We start from the raw sequence: 18,887 nt of genomic DNA, 5'->3' as shown, positions 1-18,887 counted from the left end.
AATCAGCATTTGGATTTTTGCGCAGCTAACTGCAAGGTTAATTTGAGGGAGCTACAACTTATGGCTTCACATGCAAAGGGCATGAAGCCTTGTGATGGTAAAAAATATCAGTCGTTTTTGTGTAGTTCCCGATCGGACCCTATAATAAGTTAGGCTCCGGCCTGGCTATGCTGTGACGAACCGTATTCCCGGCAACTCCGTGCCATGATGTACCTCCAGCCTCGGCTTACCGTGACGCGTCCGGTCTCCGGTCTCAGTGCGCTGTGGCCCAGCGTGACCTGCTGTGACCCAGCGCCTCGGCGCACCTTGACGTGACCTGCGGCGGCGTGTACCTCCAATCCTGGCGTGCTGTGACCCAGCGAGACCTGCTGTGACCCGCTGTGACCCACCGCGCCGTGACCTGTGGCGGCGTGACGGCAGCGCCGGCGTTGCCTGACGGGACCAGTGAATGGGCCGCTCTGACGCCCGAGCGATGAGCCATGTGGCGACTGCTGCTGCTGCTGCTGCTGGTGGTGGTCGGGCCGCGACCGCACCACGCCCACCGGTCCGATGACCCCACCGCTGGTCCAGGTCAGTGATCACGTACCAGCTGTAGGTCAGGGAGCCCACTGACTGCAACCCGAGGGCGTCATCGTCGAGTGGAAGCGCCCTCGGTTCCCATGTGGGGTGCCCGGGTTCGAATGCCGGCAGAACCATGGTCCCTAAGCATTAATACCATTTCTGCGGTCGCTAGCGCTCTATGAAGGGTACGCGACGGCGTGCGCCGCCTTCTCTGTTTTAAAGAAGAGACAGCCCGGTGCTCAACCCTGCTAGGTGACCTTTCGCGCGGCACAGGTCGGTAACCTGAATACAGCTTAGTTCAGTCACTCCACTGCCCGTTGGCGTCAGTGATGACACGCCTGGTCCAGGTCAGCGGCCTACGCTCAGTCAGGTCAGCAACGTGTGCCAAGTCAGGTCAGCGACCTATGCCCAGTCAGGTCTACCATCATACACCAACTTCAGGCTAGTGATGCTCCATCCGGCCCGTGTCACTCAAGTCAAGTGAATTAATTAAGGTATCATCTCAACAAGTGGCTTAGTATTTGATCCCAGTCATGTCACATGGGATGTAAGTTAAATACAACGCCACACGAAATACTAAACACTGATGAGACAAGTTGTAAAAGCCAGCCTCATCAAAACAAAAGCGCACCGTGCGGACATTTTACGGGGGCTACTGGTGGTCGATGAGGTATACGTGATATTACGAGATTCGATGAGCGAGCGAGAGCAGTGAACGCGTGTCACTCCCTGCCATGGACCCCTTTTCTGATTCAAGTCAGTCACCCATTTGTCGAAATACCCTGCGGACTTTGTAACAAGAAATCTTAATTTCCTCACGTCGTATTTCTTTCTCCGTCTAGACATATATTTATGAAAGGTGCATCTGCTCATGACAGACGGGAGAAGAGTGTGCCGACCATCCGAACCAGGACTTTTTTTTACTCTGACGATATGTTTCCCAAGCGTCTTCAAGGTACTTCCAAATCCCGGACAGGTAGAATGCAAAACCGCTTTATAGACGCTGAGCGAGTCTCCGGACGGGCGAGTCGCTGAGCGAGTCACCAGGCGGGCGAGTCGCTGAACGAGTCACCGGGTGGGCGAGTCCATAAATAAGTCACCGGACAGACGAGTCGCTGAATGAGCAGCCGGGCGGGCCATTCGATGACGGACTCTCCGGCCAAGTGGGAGCATCGAGTTGGAATTCCCGGCAGGCGGGTGACCCTTATCCAATCCGGACCAATAGCAGACATATGAACTCTTCTCATGTGGTGACCCTCGACCAAGCCAAACAGAGACTCTCTTCCCGTGCAGTGGTTCTTAACACCCAATACTTAGAAGACAGACCATCCACCTCACTCAAAGACCACATGGACATGTATTTTGCGGAGGCATGCTTTTTGAGACCTTTGCAACTTAGGTAGTTCTGGTTTTCAATCGAGAACATGTCGTCGCTTCCAAAAGTTTCGACAGGGCTGGATAACAACCATCGAAGATGTTCTAAGATATATTTTAGGAGCCGGGCGATCTCTTGATCCTGATGGGGTCTTAAACTGAAGAAGTACTTTTGAAGAACATTCGGTACAGTTCACAGTCCTGCCCATCTTAATACCTAAAGCCCTCTAGCTTATGAGCCATATGCCCGTAAACATGCACAGGCTGTTTCTGGCAGACCATTTCGAGGCCATTCAGGCATGTGTCACGCCATAGCAACGCCATTTAAACCTCGCTCATACAATGGGCCGGCGTTTAATGCCAGGAAGAATATTAGTGCCGAACAATTCAGACCTGAGGTCCGTGAGCACTATCTCCAATAAAGATGTAAACTGGCTTTCAACCAGTATTGAACAAGCTCCGCTAGTTTCACTCACGGATCACGATTTGGGCTACTTAGGATAATAAGGCGAACACAATTGAACACAACATATTCCCGAACTAAGACATGTAATCGAATTGCTTAAGAAAAACCACACAACCGAGTATGTGAATACAGGTACACAGATAGAACTCACGGGAAAATATACAGGGACACCGCGAGAAAAAGTTCAAACACTAGTTCATAACGATGTTTGGTTTGGCGAACACTTGCACCACTGCCACTGCCATCTCTCGGCGAGTTTGAAGTACTACAAGTGAGAACACTCCCTGCAAATGGAAGGTTCCGCATTTAAAGATACTGAAGCAAGCATAAGATAAAATAAGCTCGCTTGTTACTATTGGCCCCTATCTTGGCAGTGGTCCATGGTTCCCGTTGGGGATGCCCCCCGACGGAACACCATAGTGAAATAATCGCTAACTAAACCAAACGGACACGCCTTTCCCGCAGTGGTCTATAGAGGCCCGACACTCGGGCACCTCTCATTTAAGTTAAACCAACTCTGTCTCCCCCTCAGGGGGCTATGCTAGCTTCTGCAGTTGGACGCCACGCAACCTAGTCGAACTGATTTCTTCAGACATTCTCCCTGTAGTGGTCTATTATGAATATTCAGAACACTTCACTGCGATGTCAAAAGTAACAAATCTGAAGCATTCACCGCTAAGCTGGTTATTTATCGAGCAGAACTATGGATTACTGCCCGACTTTCAGATGAACCACCTTTCGAGCAGTTTGCCCGCCTGTTATAAGTTCTCGCTCGAGAGCTGGACGTGCTGTAGAAATTCTAACGCACCCTTGAATCGTACTCAGCCCGGCCTGAACCGGCTGTTACCACACCGTCATGGGGGCGTAACGGCCGAATGATTCTAGCGCGGGACTTCCACGTCGGAGGCCAGGTTCGAATCCCAGTTGCGCCATGCCCCCGAGCGCTAATACGGCTATTGCGGTCACTGGCATTCCATAGAAGGGTCGGAACGACGCGCGGCGCGTCCCGTTAAAAAAAAAAAAAATGCACCAGCATGCACTGCGGCGGATGGCTGTATTTGCAATTCGTTTATAAGAGCTGTTCTGGGACAGGGTAGATTCCCAGGTGCTCTGATGTTGAGCCAGGTGCGCTGCTCCAGGGACGAACCAATGGCTGATAGCTGGCCGCCGCCGCACGGAGGCTGTCCCTGACCCAGCTGCTGCGCGCTGCCACCGACCACTGCTACTGTATTATGCCCACCCATTCGGCATGTGAAATGCACGAGCCAAGTCGTAAAATCCCGAATCATGCCGAGCTGGTGGCGGCGGTGGTGCGGCAGTCGACTCGGCTTTTGGTATTGATTTGACCGATTTGTCGCCGGTGTCAACCGTGGTCTGGCCGGTCCGGCCGTATATCACCCAGCCAACGGGCGCCGCGCCGCTCTGCGATCGCAGCCGCCGCCGTTTGCTGCCGAAGGCGTGGGAGCAGCTCGGCTCTGATGGAGCAATGATTCGAATTGTTTTCCTCTCTATGTCTAGCTCCGAAAGCTTCCGGCAGCTTCCAGATCCGAACCCACAGCCTTGCCCATTGAGACTGACGTTTTAAACCTCCTTCAAGGTGCTGCCAAAGTCTATAGCTCTCCACCGAGGTTTATGGGCGAAGATGATTGTTCTTTTCGGGGTTCTTATCAGTGGAGCGTCAGTCTGTAAATCTCGATATCGCGGTTCGAATCGCAAAGCTGCCAGAAAGAACCTTTCCGTAGGTTCATACACATTTTTTTGTTTTTTTTTTTCATTTTCAAAACATTCTGCGGTTTTCTTCGTGACCAGCCAACACCGCCTGACGGCCGCAGCCGGTGCCGAAACGTACTGCCCACCATAACGTCACCAACGCCGATCTATAGTGCACACAGTAGGGTCATCGGCGAAGGTAATAGTCCGAAAAGGGCGATAAATATCCCAGCCGTGCCGACGCCTCGTGCCCGCCACTCTGCAGAGCTTCGCTGCGCTTGGTTGCCTCCGCTCTGAAGGCTCCACTCTGCGCCGAGTCCGCACTCTCCTCGCTCCGCTCCGCGTTGATTGTGCTCACGCCCGACTACACTTCATTGTTTTGTTTCGACCCCACTCTGTACTGTGTCGGCCCTCCCCGGACCTGACGCTCCGAAACCGGTGTTCGGTCGGCTTGGTTCTCCTTCATCTCGGCTTGCTCGCAATGGATGTTTGGAATGTCTTTGATGATGAGAGATATTGGTGGCAATAAGCGTTATTGATGAAACATAAACATGAGACGTAAACAAAGCTGAAAATACAGACATTCATATATCGCCTTTAGTATATTTAAACACCCTCCGCAAAAGTTCTGCCGAGATGAAGTACATTGATTTCCCATGAAAATATACATTCATATACATCATGTTTATAGTGCCTTTGCATCACCCGGTATAGAACATCTTCCAGCGATATCATTTATGCCAGCGAATCATCCTAGATTAGCCGTTGTGAAGCGTGACTCTGGGTCCCCAGATCCCGAAATCGATTCCAAGTTCATGATTATTCGGGACGTCAATTCAAGTGACTCGATTCGTTTACAGATAAGCAGACTGAGATCCGATCTCACCGGTCTTAACCTTTACCCCCCCCCCCCGTACCTCGTACCGAGTTCTTCTACAACCAACTTTGCAACCATGTGCATGATGTTTAAATCTAGCATGATTCATGGTGATGCCATTCTCTGAAAATCAATTAGGCCAATCCGTCCAGTGTCAAGCTAGGTCAAGTGCTCCAAATGAAGGTCTATTTGCGGCCAAATCGTTGGACATTCATTGTTTGAGATATCTCCGGCGATGTTATCGGACATTGGATGCAACGCAATAGGCTGTACCCGCGTCGTTTGTTCTGCTACCGCACCATGGTGAATCTCTGAGGTCATGGGAAAAAGCGGATTATTAAAACCAAAGGCGCAGGGCAGGCGAGTCTGATGTCAATTAATCGGAAATTAAGTCGCTTCAGTAGGCTGGCCGGCCAGTGACACTTTTGAAACACTGGCCCCACACCGACCATTGCAGCAGCAGATCATACCGCGCTAAAGTTTCAGCAACAAGTAGCATGGCTTTTTAAAGTTGTACTATAATGCTCTCATGACACTTGAAGACATACTGTTGAATCAGGCGGAGTAATTTTGAAAAATTGCGATGTCACAGCTCTTTCATCTCGCAATTGGATTGACATAGGAAATGTACAAATCTCAAAGAACGAAAGCGGGTCGGAAATGCACTGCGTTTATGTGAAGTATGGTCTAACTGCGGTTTGTCGGGCCACGAACACTTCATGGATGCGTAACCCCGTTTACAGTGGTAAGTACCAACACAGCATATTAGCGTGCTTCTCATCACCGTCATCACTGTCACCAAAAAAGGTTAATATTTTCAAATTCAATCATCTTACTGATGACTTTTGGCAGTTCTTGGTAGGTCCAAGGCCGGTCGATATCATAGCTCACATCAGAAATAGGTACAAACGCTTGCACGCCTTTTTAACGACGGGATTGAAAGCTTAAACTAGTGCATGAAAAAAGCTGTGGCGTTGTATGGACGATTGGTGCTTGCACTATTTTTTTAGCTGCGTTTGACATTATTTGCACGACATCCAAGTCGATCCGACCTGATTTTACTCGCTGAAATACCAGATCGAAATCGGAATGACGTTGCGGCGATTTGCCCAACGCATGAGTGTCAAAAGGCGGAGGAGTGTAGCAGGGTATCTGTAAGCCAATGCTCGTGCAGTGACGCGAGTGCATCTCCCGCAACTGTGACGGAAGTCGTGCAGTGACTGTTGCTTCCCCCCCCCCCCCACCCCCCATCTCCTACTGCCTGTGTTTTTGTTGCATGTTTTTATCATTTTTTGATAATTTACCATCCAGTTACAATAATCATATGCTAGCAATTAGTGTCATATAGAACATAAAATCTGCTTGCCACAGTTACAGACAATCCACCACCAATCGAGAAATTTCATGAGGTCTTAAGCACTGACGCTATAATAAGGTGATGCAGTGTTTGTGCATGATGTCCGTCGCCGACAGGCTGGTGGCGCTGTTGGTAATGGGGTATTTGGATGCCGTGTGGCTGTCATAGGCTGCCGGCTGTCTCACACTTCCAAGCTAGGCCATTCCACGGAAAATCGACCGGAGGATAACGCGGCATTCCCTTAAAATGAGACGAAAACACGTTTATGAGGGAGCCATACGGCCAAAACACGATTCTGCAAGTTTTAGAGTCGTACGGCGCACCGATAAGGAACTGGGAGCAGATGGAAGCACGCGGTGACGTCACGAGTCCTGCTTTGAAACGGCTCTAGAAAAAAACAGCCCGCGGAGTCTTATGCCTAGGAAAAGTGCATCAAAAATACAAATACATATATTGATCTGCAACATGGGTAAATATAACATCTAATGTAGGTAAGGATCATTTAGTGGTCTGGATTAAGCTTTGACCTGATTTTCTGAAAGATATGATGCCTTCGATTTTCTTTAAAATAATGCACAGAACAAGTAACTGGCGTTCAGGCTTAAACACATGACGGGATTTCTTCTAGATCGGTCTCAAATGGAATTTGAGCATTGACGGGTCACGCGCGGCGGCCCGCTGTGAGCCGACCGACCGGCATCGGGTGACCGGGCGCGGTCGGCTCACTGCGTCAGGAACCGTGGCGGTGAGCTGGGAACCATCCACTTCGACGTCAAAGCCAAGACAATCTTCCAGAGTGCGTATGAATTACCCGCACGTGCCTGCCGTCCTTCACGGGTCGCGCACATGGCAACGTCTTGCGCTCCGAGTCCTGACAGCCCATCGATAACCATTGTGTTAAGTTGATGTGTAGCCTGAAGTTGCATTATTTAGTCCAATCTAGATTTGGCCCATTTGCTTCTCAATGTCGGGGGCTGGAACGGGGGCGTAGTTTCACAAAATGTTTGAGGGGATTTTGAATAGGAAGGAATGACCCGGCGTAACACTGAAATATGCCAACAAAAAGTTGTGCCGACTTTCATCTCAAAGCGCGGAGAGCTGGAGCCCAATTTAGGAAGGGGTTAGCCACCCCCCCCCCACCCAATGGTATAGGTAACTGCACCCCTGGGCTGGACCCCATGTTGGGGAGTAGGGTGTTAGAGCGTTCAACTGAATAGGAAACTACATTCCTGCTCAAAGTGCACATATACGAAAAGAAATTATTGACGAGAAACGCGTTGAAACAGATAGTAAAATGTTTATAACGTAAAACTATAGTTGAAGCAAGTGCTTCAGCTAACTAATCAAAAGAATGGGCCACATCGGGAGCACTTGGTTAAGTGCATGATCTCTGTCTCTCCTGAAACATGTGTTTCCCGCAATCCAGCTTGCTGGCAGATATTACGAGGTCTTTTAGCGGGTAGATGACCTTCGTTATTCAGCTTGGGTCAAGGACCGCACATGAAGCATTTCCGGGTATGATTGGATGAGGCATCTTTTGATAGTCTGGAGCTATTTACAGCCTTACATGCATGAAAAGGCCCTAATGAAACTTACCCATAGCACTTCAGCCTAAACATGGGATAATGACGTTGACGACTGGTCTCGACCCTTCATACTCAAAGCGATCGAGCCAAAAATTCAACGATTTCCGTTAAAAGTGGCACGAGAGTCAGTTTGCCGCCATGATCACATTATACAGTGATGCCTGTCTGTTTCTTTTCAGTGAATGGCCTCTCGTGCATCTTCTGTGAAAACGTTCAGAGCAATTTCATCTGCAACAGGTTCGCCATTGACACTCCGTGTCCCGCTGGTGAGTGGCCTCGTCAAACGCGCGTGAACCGAAACAGCCGTCTTGAAGATCATTCGATGCAGCTCCCAACCTTGCCATGCTTAAGACTACCCCCTATAGTTTCTGAGCTACACGCCCGCGAAGATGTGTGGGCTATTTCAAGGTCATCTAGGCCTTCACGAAGCGATGATAACGTCATTCAGGTCCTGCCATTCCTTTTCCCATGCGACGGTCAAGGCCAAGAAGGGTCGGGTTGTTGAGTTGTTCATATCTGGTGTTCGGGCGCACCATTTCCGGATGTCACAGACGCCATTTAGTTCTGAATCCTTGTTGTGCAAGGTACGATGACGTCATTTAAGAAAGACGTAGTCAACAGCGTGTTTGCGATAAGACAAATTTTGTTGTCTAGAGCAGTCCTTTTCACTTAACACCATACCAATCTTTGTAAATGAGCCTATTTCATCATACCTGATTCTTATTTTAATATCTTCACATATGGAGCATGCACTCTAGTTGTCACCGTTTTAGCAGCAAGAAATCTGGTCATGCAGCATAATGAAATCCCGTGCCACACAATCTTCGACAGGAAGATATCGTGCTGACACAGTCAAGGCTTTGGACAGATCCAGCGCGGAGTGCATATCACCGGACCAGCGTCTATGTGCCAGTGGTGGGCGCTCCCTATATAAGGTTATACTATTGCTGAAAGCTTCACATCTTCGCATTCCTTTCGTTATGTTTCCGTATCAGTATTACGTTTTTCCTCTCCTTTTCCTATTGTATCTTCGTATTACTTCCGTTGCATTACTTAAGTTTATTTTTCTTTTCCATTTTTACTTTTTACTTTCGTCATGCTTCGGCGTTTGAATCACTTTTGGGATAATTTATGAGAGAAAGTAAGAACCTTGTTCTTAATTGTAAGTGGTATGTTTACTAAATATATAATTAGATTTCGCACTATCTTAAAGAAGTTGATAACCACTTCACTCCATGCAATGGTAAAATGTCACCTCCAGTGCATAGAGCGTTAACCTCGCTGTAAGAAAAGAGCCGCGGAGCGCCTCTACCTTCATACGGTCTCGGTAGAACGGGGGACAAAAGACGGAACCGACGCCAGTGCTTTTAACTCCTTCCATCCGATTTCCCTTGCATCGTCTTTTCTGCGTCGCAGCTATTGGTTCTCGTCGCCGACGGGATTTTCCTTCATACAACTGGCCTCTGATCACGAGAACGACAGCTGCACCTGCGTGCCGCCCGGCTGCCCTATTATCCCGAATTCTGCCCGCCGTGCCCAGCGAAGGATCAGCCGCAGGGCGTATGGTCGCACGTGACTGGGCCCGCAGGCTCGGCCGTTTCTCAGCCCGTTCTCGTCTCGCAGTGTATCAGCCATGTCTGCGTCCCTCGGCGCCCACTCGCGCTGATGGGTTTCCTGGCGCCCAGCGCGGCTCGCGCGGCGCTTCCCAGAGGGGCTGCAGCGGCGCGTCCGCTTCACCACAGTGGCCCGCTCCGGCGAGCGGCTCGGTTGGCCGCGCCCCGTTAGTGATGCCGAACTGGTCGCGCTTCGCTAATGACGTCATAACGGCCGAGCCCTGCTAATGACATCACTCTAGCCGGGCTCCACTAACGACGTCAGATGAGTTGTGCTGCACCGTTCACGTCAAGACAGCCGCGCTCGGCTAATGACATCAGACCGGCCGTGCTTTAATAATGACGACAAATCAGCTGTGTCCGGCCCATGACGTCAGACCGACGGTACTTTGCTGATAGTGTGTCGTCTGCCGTGCTTTATTAATGGTGTCCGACCTGCCATGTTCTGCTAATGTGCTCAGATCAGCTGTGCTCTGCTGATGACGTCAGACTGGCAGTACCCCGCTCATGACGTCAGACCGACCGTACTCTGTTCATACGTCAGACGGGCGGTTCTTCGCTTATGATGTCAGACCGGCCGTACTCCACTCATGACGCCATACCTACTGCAATCCGCTTATGACATCAGACCTACCGCACTCCGCTGATGACGTCAGACCGACCATATCCAGCTCATGACGTCAGACCAGCTGTGCTTTCTGATGGTGTTTGGCTAGCCGTGCTATCGTGACAGTAACAGAACGGACCGCTCCTGTAAGAACGCCATACCAGCCGTATTCCAATATGATAGTGACTTTTCAACTCCAACAAATTGTAAACACCATAAATTTTGGCGCCTCTCCCTTTGTCCTAGGTCTTAAAGTCATTGGCTAATATGCTGCAGCTGTCATCAACGTATAACCATTCTGTACTCGCTTACCGTATGCATTTTGTGAATGTCAAAATTTTACAGAATTGTGACAGCTCAATTGCTTCTTCTAGCAAATGTACAGGCATCAATAAATCACATAAGTAAGACAGTACTAATCGCTTTTTTCCCGGTAAATTAGCCAGAAGAATGGAGACTGTATATTGATATTTCGGTTCCTTGTCTCCATCGAAACGACTATTAGCAGCACTGTTTGAAATTGCCAAGTTTGGCACTTGACAATTTTGAATTTACTACTATTTTACTACTGTTTTGATGAGGGCACTTAGCCGAAGTGTATATACATATATATATATATATATATATATGTATATATATATATCCATTTTCCCGGCTATTCTACGATGAATACGGTTTTTAGTATTGTTTATTCACATGCGTTATGTTCATCGCAAGGCACTTAGCAAGTACGCAATCGCAAGAATATACCGCAATTATTTACCTATTTGGCGCTCCCGCCAAAAAAGTGTTTTGGTAGGCTATCCGCTGTAAAAGGATCTCCGCAAACAGATACTTAATTGGCATGCATAAAACGATATGGTATCTTCTACGGGTTGTTTTATCCACATTACCGTATTTTTGTAAGTCTTGGCATTAACGACATGGGTTCTATGTGTGAATTGCGGTGGTGGCAACGGCGTGAAAGGGCTCTGTATTTATTATCACATTAAACATCAATGCGTGACTACGACTTCGTCGTCATTGGGGCCTTACGACGCGCTCAGCTGCTGTGGCTATCTGGCAACGCCTGCCTCCTGCCTCGGAAAGAGGGGAATCGAACCCCGCACCTCTGGTTTTCCAGTCGCGCAGTTTAACCACTGCACTATTGGCACGCCGAGACGTCACCCCGCCACCAGGTGGACAGAGCTTTACAGAGTGATATGTGCGTCGTTCTGTGTGTGAGGTTAAAAAGCTGCTTTCAGGATATTTTTCTTGTTTCAGAACAAAGTTAGCTGGAGGATCTGTATGACAGACAGCGCTCCTTGCAATGCATCACGTTTGAGTGTCATCGATTTGTTGCGCTTGTATTTTTGAGGCTATGCTACGTTTTGCGGTGCTAAAAATACACCAAACAATCTTAACAATTCAAGGCTTTTTGAAAGCAATGACTTCCAGCTCGTGTTAGCTATGGCAGCTTGCCTCGATTAGTTGTCCTGCCTGATGTGGCCGTATCACATGTGGCGGGTTGTTGGGATTTCTGGAATTCCCAAGCCTTGTGTCACTGCCAGATTGTGTCAGTTGCATGACACCTTGATGGTCGTAAGCTTTCGCGCAACATCAGCAGGAACCATCACGGCAGGGCGGCGCTGATATAATGCCTGAAATGCGTGTCGTCTCGCAGTAATGTGGAGTGCGGCTGAGGTCAAGGACAGCCGGATCTTCCGGTACGGGAAACTATGTCAAAGTCAGGGCATTCGCAGATCCAGGACAAGACCAGGCGATGCCATGGCCTTCGCGAGCAAAATGGGCGCTGCCGTTGCCACCCCACATCCGCGTGGGCATATCCGTGCCCACCTGCTACCTTGACAGGAGACCTCATCCGCCCACTTGCTGGGCTGTTTGCCCTTTTCCAGTTCCTGTGAAGAGGGTACACAATGCTTCAAAAAAAAAACATTTTAAGATATCTAGCGCTCATAGTTGTAGTACTTCTGGTGTAAAAAGAACTAGTTGCGCTCAGTGATATCAAGGGTAACAGCCAGCACCAAGTAACACCAACAGAATGGCACACTTGAGTCTGCATCTTTCCAAACACAGCATGACTCATATGTGGCTGAGGTTATGCAATGATAAGACACTCGTCATTAGAAGTGTGGTTCAGATTTCAGAGGAGGGGCTGCCTTTTGACACCCATGAAGACATCTTACATTGCGCAATACAAACATGTGCATCCATATGTGGATGAGCTAGGAGCTCAATCCACCAAATCTGGATTGGTGGATTGTACTCAGGTCGTCGCCATATCATCATATTCCTAGTTTGAATGAAATGTTTATATCAATGTAGCGAGACCTGAAAATGTAAGGAACAAACGTCCTGAGAGCATTCGAGAACCTCTTTTGCACCGGTTGCGGAACGATGCATGATATTTACAGAAGAAAAAAACTTGCAACCAGTGTCACATCATCTTGTCGAAGACAACAATCAGAGGTTTTCATTTCATATAAAATAAGAACAGTTGATGGCATTAAACCTTAAAGGAACGTTTTCTTGTATCCTTTAAATTGTATGGGTACCAGTAATATAGTAGCGTATAGTAACCAGTAATATAGTAGTAAAGTAACCAGTACATAACCATTATAGTATGGTAACCAGTAAAGTGACCAGTATATTATACCAATATAATAACAAATAGTATAGTAATAGCAGTAATACAGTAACATCGAACATCTACACTAGCCATACGTCTCCGCCTAGCTTTGGAAGTGTAGAAGTGGTCAGGTTCAGCTGCATTATAAGCAGAGAAAACATTGTGACGGAAGTGTATGAGTTCCAAACAGTATTATTTTGCTGTTACCATGTCAGCAAACTTAAAATTGGCTTGCCAGATTAAGTGTGGTCATGTTGTTGATCCTATCTGGTTCCGGCATGAGCCCAGTAGGCCGGTGTAGTTCATCAGGCCACATTTTGTGCTTAGTGATAGTCTATGCACTTAAGCCAGGTCCTGTAACAAAATTGTGTGTGTCGGATCTTTTAAGGTAAATAATTTTGCTTTAACAAAAACCCATGCTATTTATGGCCTGCAATTCACCATTTTTTTTTCAGTTTTATGTCCGGTGCCCTGCCCATTTTCATGGTTACCATCATTGTAGCAAGAGGGGAGGAGTCAAAGCCATCGTGGGACGTTTCGCTGAATTCGCGTGGCAATGACCGCACATGGGTATATATTTTTCTCTCATTAGGCAATCCTAAACTGTCATGCCAATTATTGAATTTTTTTGACAATTGGTGTACTGAAGCCATTTTATTAGGCCATGCTGGGAAAAGTCATACAATCTGTAAGTGCTTATTTCATAGTGGTAAGCTATGAGCGCAATGACATTTCTCCCGTTGAAGTGGCTATTTTAAATCGAAATTTTGAGCTATTTAGACGGGTTTCGAGAAAACTAGCGCTGTCGACCGAATCGGCCGGGTCTTAACTTATGAGTGCAAGAGATGGGGTCCTCCGTCAAATATTCATACGCGTACCAAATCATGTCATGTCCAGTAACGGGCAGTAGCGTAGGAAAGTACGTGTTGTTTATGCCATCAGGAAGTGTTCAGAGGTTCGCATTACGAGATAACAATAGATTAGAATACGTATATATATATATATATATATATATATATATATATATATATCCGCGCCTATCCTGTTTCTTGAAAAACTTTCATCACATGTTCCAGAAATGGCGGTAAGGCTCGAAATCAAGGAAGGTACGATGCAGTGAAGCTAAGACCTCTAAGTCTCGTGTTTGCCGTACTGTAGACACCACGTTAAAGGATTCGTGGGAAGTCAAACTCTGCCCTGTGCCACGTTGCCACTTCAGCATTTACTGGGGGATGTACTGCGAACAGCATTGGCGCGTGGCTAGAGCTGAATGAACTGCTTTAGTCCTATTGGATGTGAAGTGAATGCATTAAGGCGCGCGTTCTGGCCCACACATCACTGCATTTAAGTTGCATACTGCACGGCAAAGGAAACTGCATCCCTGTGTCACGATGTGACTCGACATGGTGATCGTCTGGCGCCGGCAGGTACCGAGTTCTGTCGCACCTTGCACATCATGGACTGGTCAGGAGTGAGCCTGGTGGTGAACAAACACTGCGCGACGGCCGACCAGTGCCGGGAGGACCAGGTCGGCTGTCTGCAGCAGGACCGGCAGAGGGTGAGTCTCGGTGCCGACCGAGCGTCAGTTAAGGAAGGGATCGAAGGTGAGTTTCGGAGACCGTCCGAGGATGAGTTTAGGGATCAACAGAGGATGAGTCTTAAATGGGTAGAGGGTGAGCCGTGGGATAGATCGAGTGTGCCTTTGGAGATATGCAGGCCGTTCGTCTCAGACGGACAGAAGGCGAACCTCGGCTCCGACCAAGGGTGAGCCGGAACCGACCAAGGGTGAGTCTCGGGACCTATAAAGGGTGAGTCTCGGGACCTATAGAGGGTGAGTCTCGGAGTCCATAGAGGGTGAGTGTCGTATCCTATAGAGGGTGAGTATAGAGGGTGAGTCTCGGGACCCATAAAGAGGTGAGTCCCGGAGCCTGTAGAGGGTGAGTCTCGGAGCCTATAGAGGGTGAGTCTCGGGACCTATAGATGATGAGTATCGGGGCCTACAAAGGGTGAGTCTCGGGACCTATAGAGGGTGAGTCTCGGGACCTATAGAGGGTAAGTCTCGGGGCCTACAGAGGATGAGTCTCGGAACCTATAGAGGGTGAATCTCGGAGCCTATAGAGGGTGAGTCTCGCGACCTATAGAGCGTGAGTCTCGGGGTCTACAGATAGTGAGTCTCGAGACATACAGGAGTGAGTCTAGGATGGACAGATGGCCAGTTCGGGACGTGCCGAGTGTGAGTCTCAGGCCAACCGATGGTGAGTTTCAGGACCGAACAAGTGGGTCTTAAGACCGAAAGGGAGCAATTCTCGAGACAGACTGAACGGAGTCTTCTAGCCAACGCGGGGAAGCCTGGGATGGGCACTGACATCAGGAGAGTTACGGGACGCAAGGAGCCCTGACACTAACAACAAGTGTACCGCGTCCATGGGATGGCAAATGTAGTTTTAGCAAATTCTATCTGTTGTTCCTGTGCCCCACTACAGCACCACCAGCTAGCTCAAGATGCTTCGTTTATTAAAGATCTTAGCGTCTTAGATTTTGCAATACATTCGTGTTACAGCCGATGGTCAATAACTCTGCATATGTGCAGGCGTTAGGTTGAAAATTGCTGGCGTTAAACAATTCTAGATCGTTAATGTATAATAGCACGTCTTTTCAAAAGCATGCAGCATTTGAATCAATGCTAATTTGGGTTTGAGAGGTACGGTCTTTTATGTATGTGCGCATAGAGAGAGAGAGAGAAGAGGGAGAGCGAGAGAGAGAGAGGGAGAGAGAGGGAGAGAGTGTATGTGGGGGGGGGGAGAGAGACGGAGAGCAGGGAGAGAGAGAGCGGGGCAAGGGGCGATGAGGGAGATACGTAACACCCAGAACAATAAAGGGAGAAAACTGGTTGCATACTAAAAACTATCGGTGCCAAACGGCGCGGAGAAAATCAGGAGTGCAAGCATCAAGCAGCGGTGGTCGCTTAATTTACGCACCTTGCACGAGTTTTGTTGAGCTGTAGTTGCAATTCCCAGATTGTCAATGAGTAGAATGGACTGCGATGATATCGATTCCTCTCAGCTGCGGGAGGATTACAAGAGCGATCTGTATAGGAAAGAGGGCGGGCAGAAGTGTGGGCTGAGACACTAGCCAACACTGCAGGGGCACGAGCAGTAAGGACGAGTGACTTCAAACTCTGCCGACCATTTGGTTGATCTCCTCACTTCAACTCGTTCTGGGCGGTGCCATGTGTACCACCCAGTGTCACGTGACCAATGTGACCAGTTTCCTCACGTCGCACCTCGTCGCGTCTCTCACAGACGTGCGTCTCCTGCTGCGACGACTCATTCTGCAATGTGCCCGTGCCGACCAACTACTCCAACGCAGTGCTGGACATCAAGCCGACGGCGCCGACCCGGGCGGTGACCTCGGCCGGGGCGGGTCACGCCGTCCGCTGGAGGCGGGCAGTGCTGCTCACGACGCTGCGCCTGGCGCTCATCGACACCGGCTGACCCGGCCTAGGCCTGTAACGGCCCGGCACGGGGGTCCCGAGCGGGCGCCTCACACGGTCCGCGCATCGACCCCGGACGTCTGTGACCAGCCCGCGGGCGACGCCCGGCTGGGCAGGAGCGCGCTCATCGGGCCGCGTCCGGACCGGCCGCGGTGTCGACCCTCGGTGCGCTGTCGGCCCACCTCGTGTCGGAGCGGGCAGGATGAGCAGGCTGAGCAGGCTGAGCAGGTTGACGGGGTCCTGGCCGCTGTGCGCAGCCGTAGACTGCAGCCGCACGGCCGCCGGTGGCCGGCTTCCACCAGCCACAGCACTGTGTCGGCGAGGCGGCACGGCGAGACACTCCGTGACACCGGTCCCCTCGCCGCCGGCGTGTCAACAGTGACGCTCGGCTCCCCGGTCACACAGCGCGTCACGGACGGAGCCCCGCGGCGCCGACGGTGCAAGCTGTTGTCCACCGACTCGTGACCGACACAGTGTCACAAACGGGCGTAAATACTGGCCGTCGGTTGGCGCTGTTTGTATTCGATAAGCTATGATGACATGTGTCATATATATACAACTGTGTGGCCTATAATTTGGAATTTGGAGTTCAAGCAATGTGGCATCTGTCGCGTGACCTTTCTTTCCCGTATTCGTGCTTTACGTGAACGTAACTTGTGTTGTGTCTGTGTTATTTATCAGCGTAGTGTTTTGTTGGGATTGCTCTTTGCCTGAGCCTTAAGTATTCCTTTGGTGGTTGTATTATATCACATGAATAATTGGTGTACTTCGTTATACGCGAGTTCCGGGAAAGGCGAATGTACAACTGCAGTTTAGACCCCAGTTTTTTGTGACACTGGTTCAAGAGTGATCCAAGAATGGGAGGTTTACACCATGATAAATGTTACCATGTATCTTGTCCCCCGTACATCATACACATTCGGTTTCCTAATGCCCGAGAACAGTGGTATCCGGTTTCCTAATGCTCGAGAACAGTGGTATCCGGTTTCCCAATGCCCGAGAACAGTGGTTTGGTCATGACACCAGAATGCATGTGTGTGATATGTCCGTGTGCTCGGTGCGTGGGTCATCTTATTTTGATGAAATGACCTCGATTTACTGGAGCCGTGTACATTGAATATCCCAAATACTAACCATACTAAATGGCCTGTCGCAACGTTACAGCATGTGGACGTCTGCCGTGAAAGGCAAACAGCATGCAATGGGCAAGTGGACGCGACAAACATGTCGCCCGCAGCTGTGTCTTAAGATGCTGGTTGCATTCATGCCAGCAAAAGCTTGCCGTGCCCAGCAAGAGTCACGTCGATGTGTGTAAACAGCAGCCGTGTGAAGACGAACGCTATGATGTCTCATATCAACTGAAACCGAACTACCCGGCCTTAATTACGCATGCAGTTGCGACAACAGAAAACTTGGCTGAATGCTGGCCATACAGTCTCGCTGTCACCCCCAAGACCGTCTGCATCATCGGAGAGTGCTCTTGGAAGCTTCATGAGATGCTCACCATTCGCCCTGTCTCGTGACATACGGCATGAAAGGCCGCCGCGCACCTGGTGATGTCAGCTAACCATGGTGAGAGTCCACAGTGAGCGCTCACTGTGCGGACGGAGCGCGAGTGAGGATTGCAGTTGACGCGCCCTGAAAAGCCCCAAACTAGCGAACTGTGAACGGACCGTCAAGCCGTCTCCGATCTCGGACACGACAGACCGATCCGAGTTTCCAAGTTGAAATATCAAAAACAAAGTCAATGCACATTCCGATGACACGTATGTCGCAGGGCCTTGTCAAGGGTGGTTGGCTGAAAAGTCTACAACCACAGGCGTTTATTTTTCAAAGTATTCAAAGCAGTCAGATCATGCCAGTGGCGACTTTATGAACTCAAAAGGGTGAATTGCAGTATGCAGGACTGGCAATTGCAGTATACAGGCCACCAGCAGCGGACTGGCATCTAGCGGCCGCGGCAATGAGACGCACTCAAATCACCTCTACCTAAACCGCTCCGTTAGAAACTGGATACGTCTATGGCACCTGACGATACCTACCATGTGGGCATCATATGCCCTTTGCAGCGCATAGCAGCAACGTGTCCGATAAAGATATCTACTGCTCACGTCACCCCACTTTTTCGCCATACCAATGGGCACCTTATCAACGCCTATACAATATTTTGATGCATACTCTCATCATACCTTTCGACCATGCCATAACTTGTTTAACTTCTTCTGATATTCTTCTATCAGAAGTTTTGCTTTTCTTTGCTATAGAGTAAAGCACCATCCCATTTTCTGAATAGCATACTGAAGTAAAATCATGTCTTGAATATGGTTGTATAGTAATATAGTACAGTTGTTTTGAGTAAAGCGTTTTGAGTATAGTTGAATATAATATAGTATAGTTGAATATACGTGAATATATTTGAATGTAGCGTTCTGTGTTTACATTTACTGGATACGTCCCAAATTTCTTGGCTTGGAATCTATCTGTGATGCATCAGTCCCTGTCATTATTTATCGATCTGCGTTGGTTACATTCTTGCCCTGCTGTTGCCCTTATTAAAACTTCTGGAGATTTTCTTTTTTGATAAGTGTAGGTCTTATTGAGGGGGCCCTCGGAG

General features: G+C 49.2%; 1 protein-coding gene across 1 annotated transcript; it reads left to right on the top strand.

Annotated features, from left to right (window-relative positions):
- Positions 1–424: 424 nt before the first annotated feature.
- On the top strand, positions 425–17,564 carry LOC119096917 (ly6/PLAUR domain-containing protein 6B). The gene is made up of 4 exons (XM_037219921.1): positions 425–570; positions 8,111–8,197; positions 14,208–14,338; positions 16,083–17,564. The coding sequence occupies exons 1-4, from the start codon at positions 480–482 to the stop codon at positions 16,272–16,274; spliced, it is 501 nt and encodes a 166-aa protein (XP_037075816.1). The 5' UTR covers positions 425–479; the 3' UTR covers positions 16,275–17,564.
- The last annotated feature ends 1,323 nt before the right edge of the window (positions 17,565–18,887 follow it).

Source organism: Pollicipes pollicipes, unplaced genomic scaffold (assembly GCF_011947565.3).
Source record: "Pollicipes pollicipes isolate AB1234 unplaced genomic scaffold, Ppol_2.1 Scaffold_4295;HRSCAF=5057_pilon_pilon_pilon, whole genome shotgun sequence".
NCBI classification, from domain to species: domain Eukaryota; kingdom Metazoa; phylum Arthropoda; class Thecostraca; order Pollicipedomorpha; family Pollicipedidae; genus Pollicipes; species Pollicipes pollicipes.
Note: the sequence above shows the minus strand (reverse complement) of the source record. Positions and strands in the feature narration are given on the sequence as shown.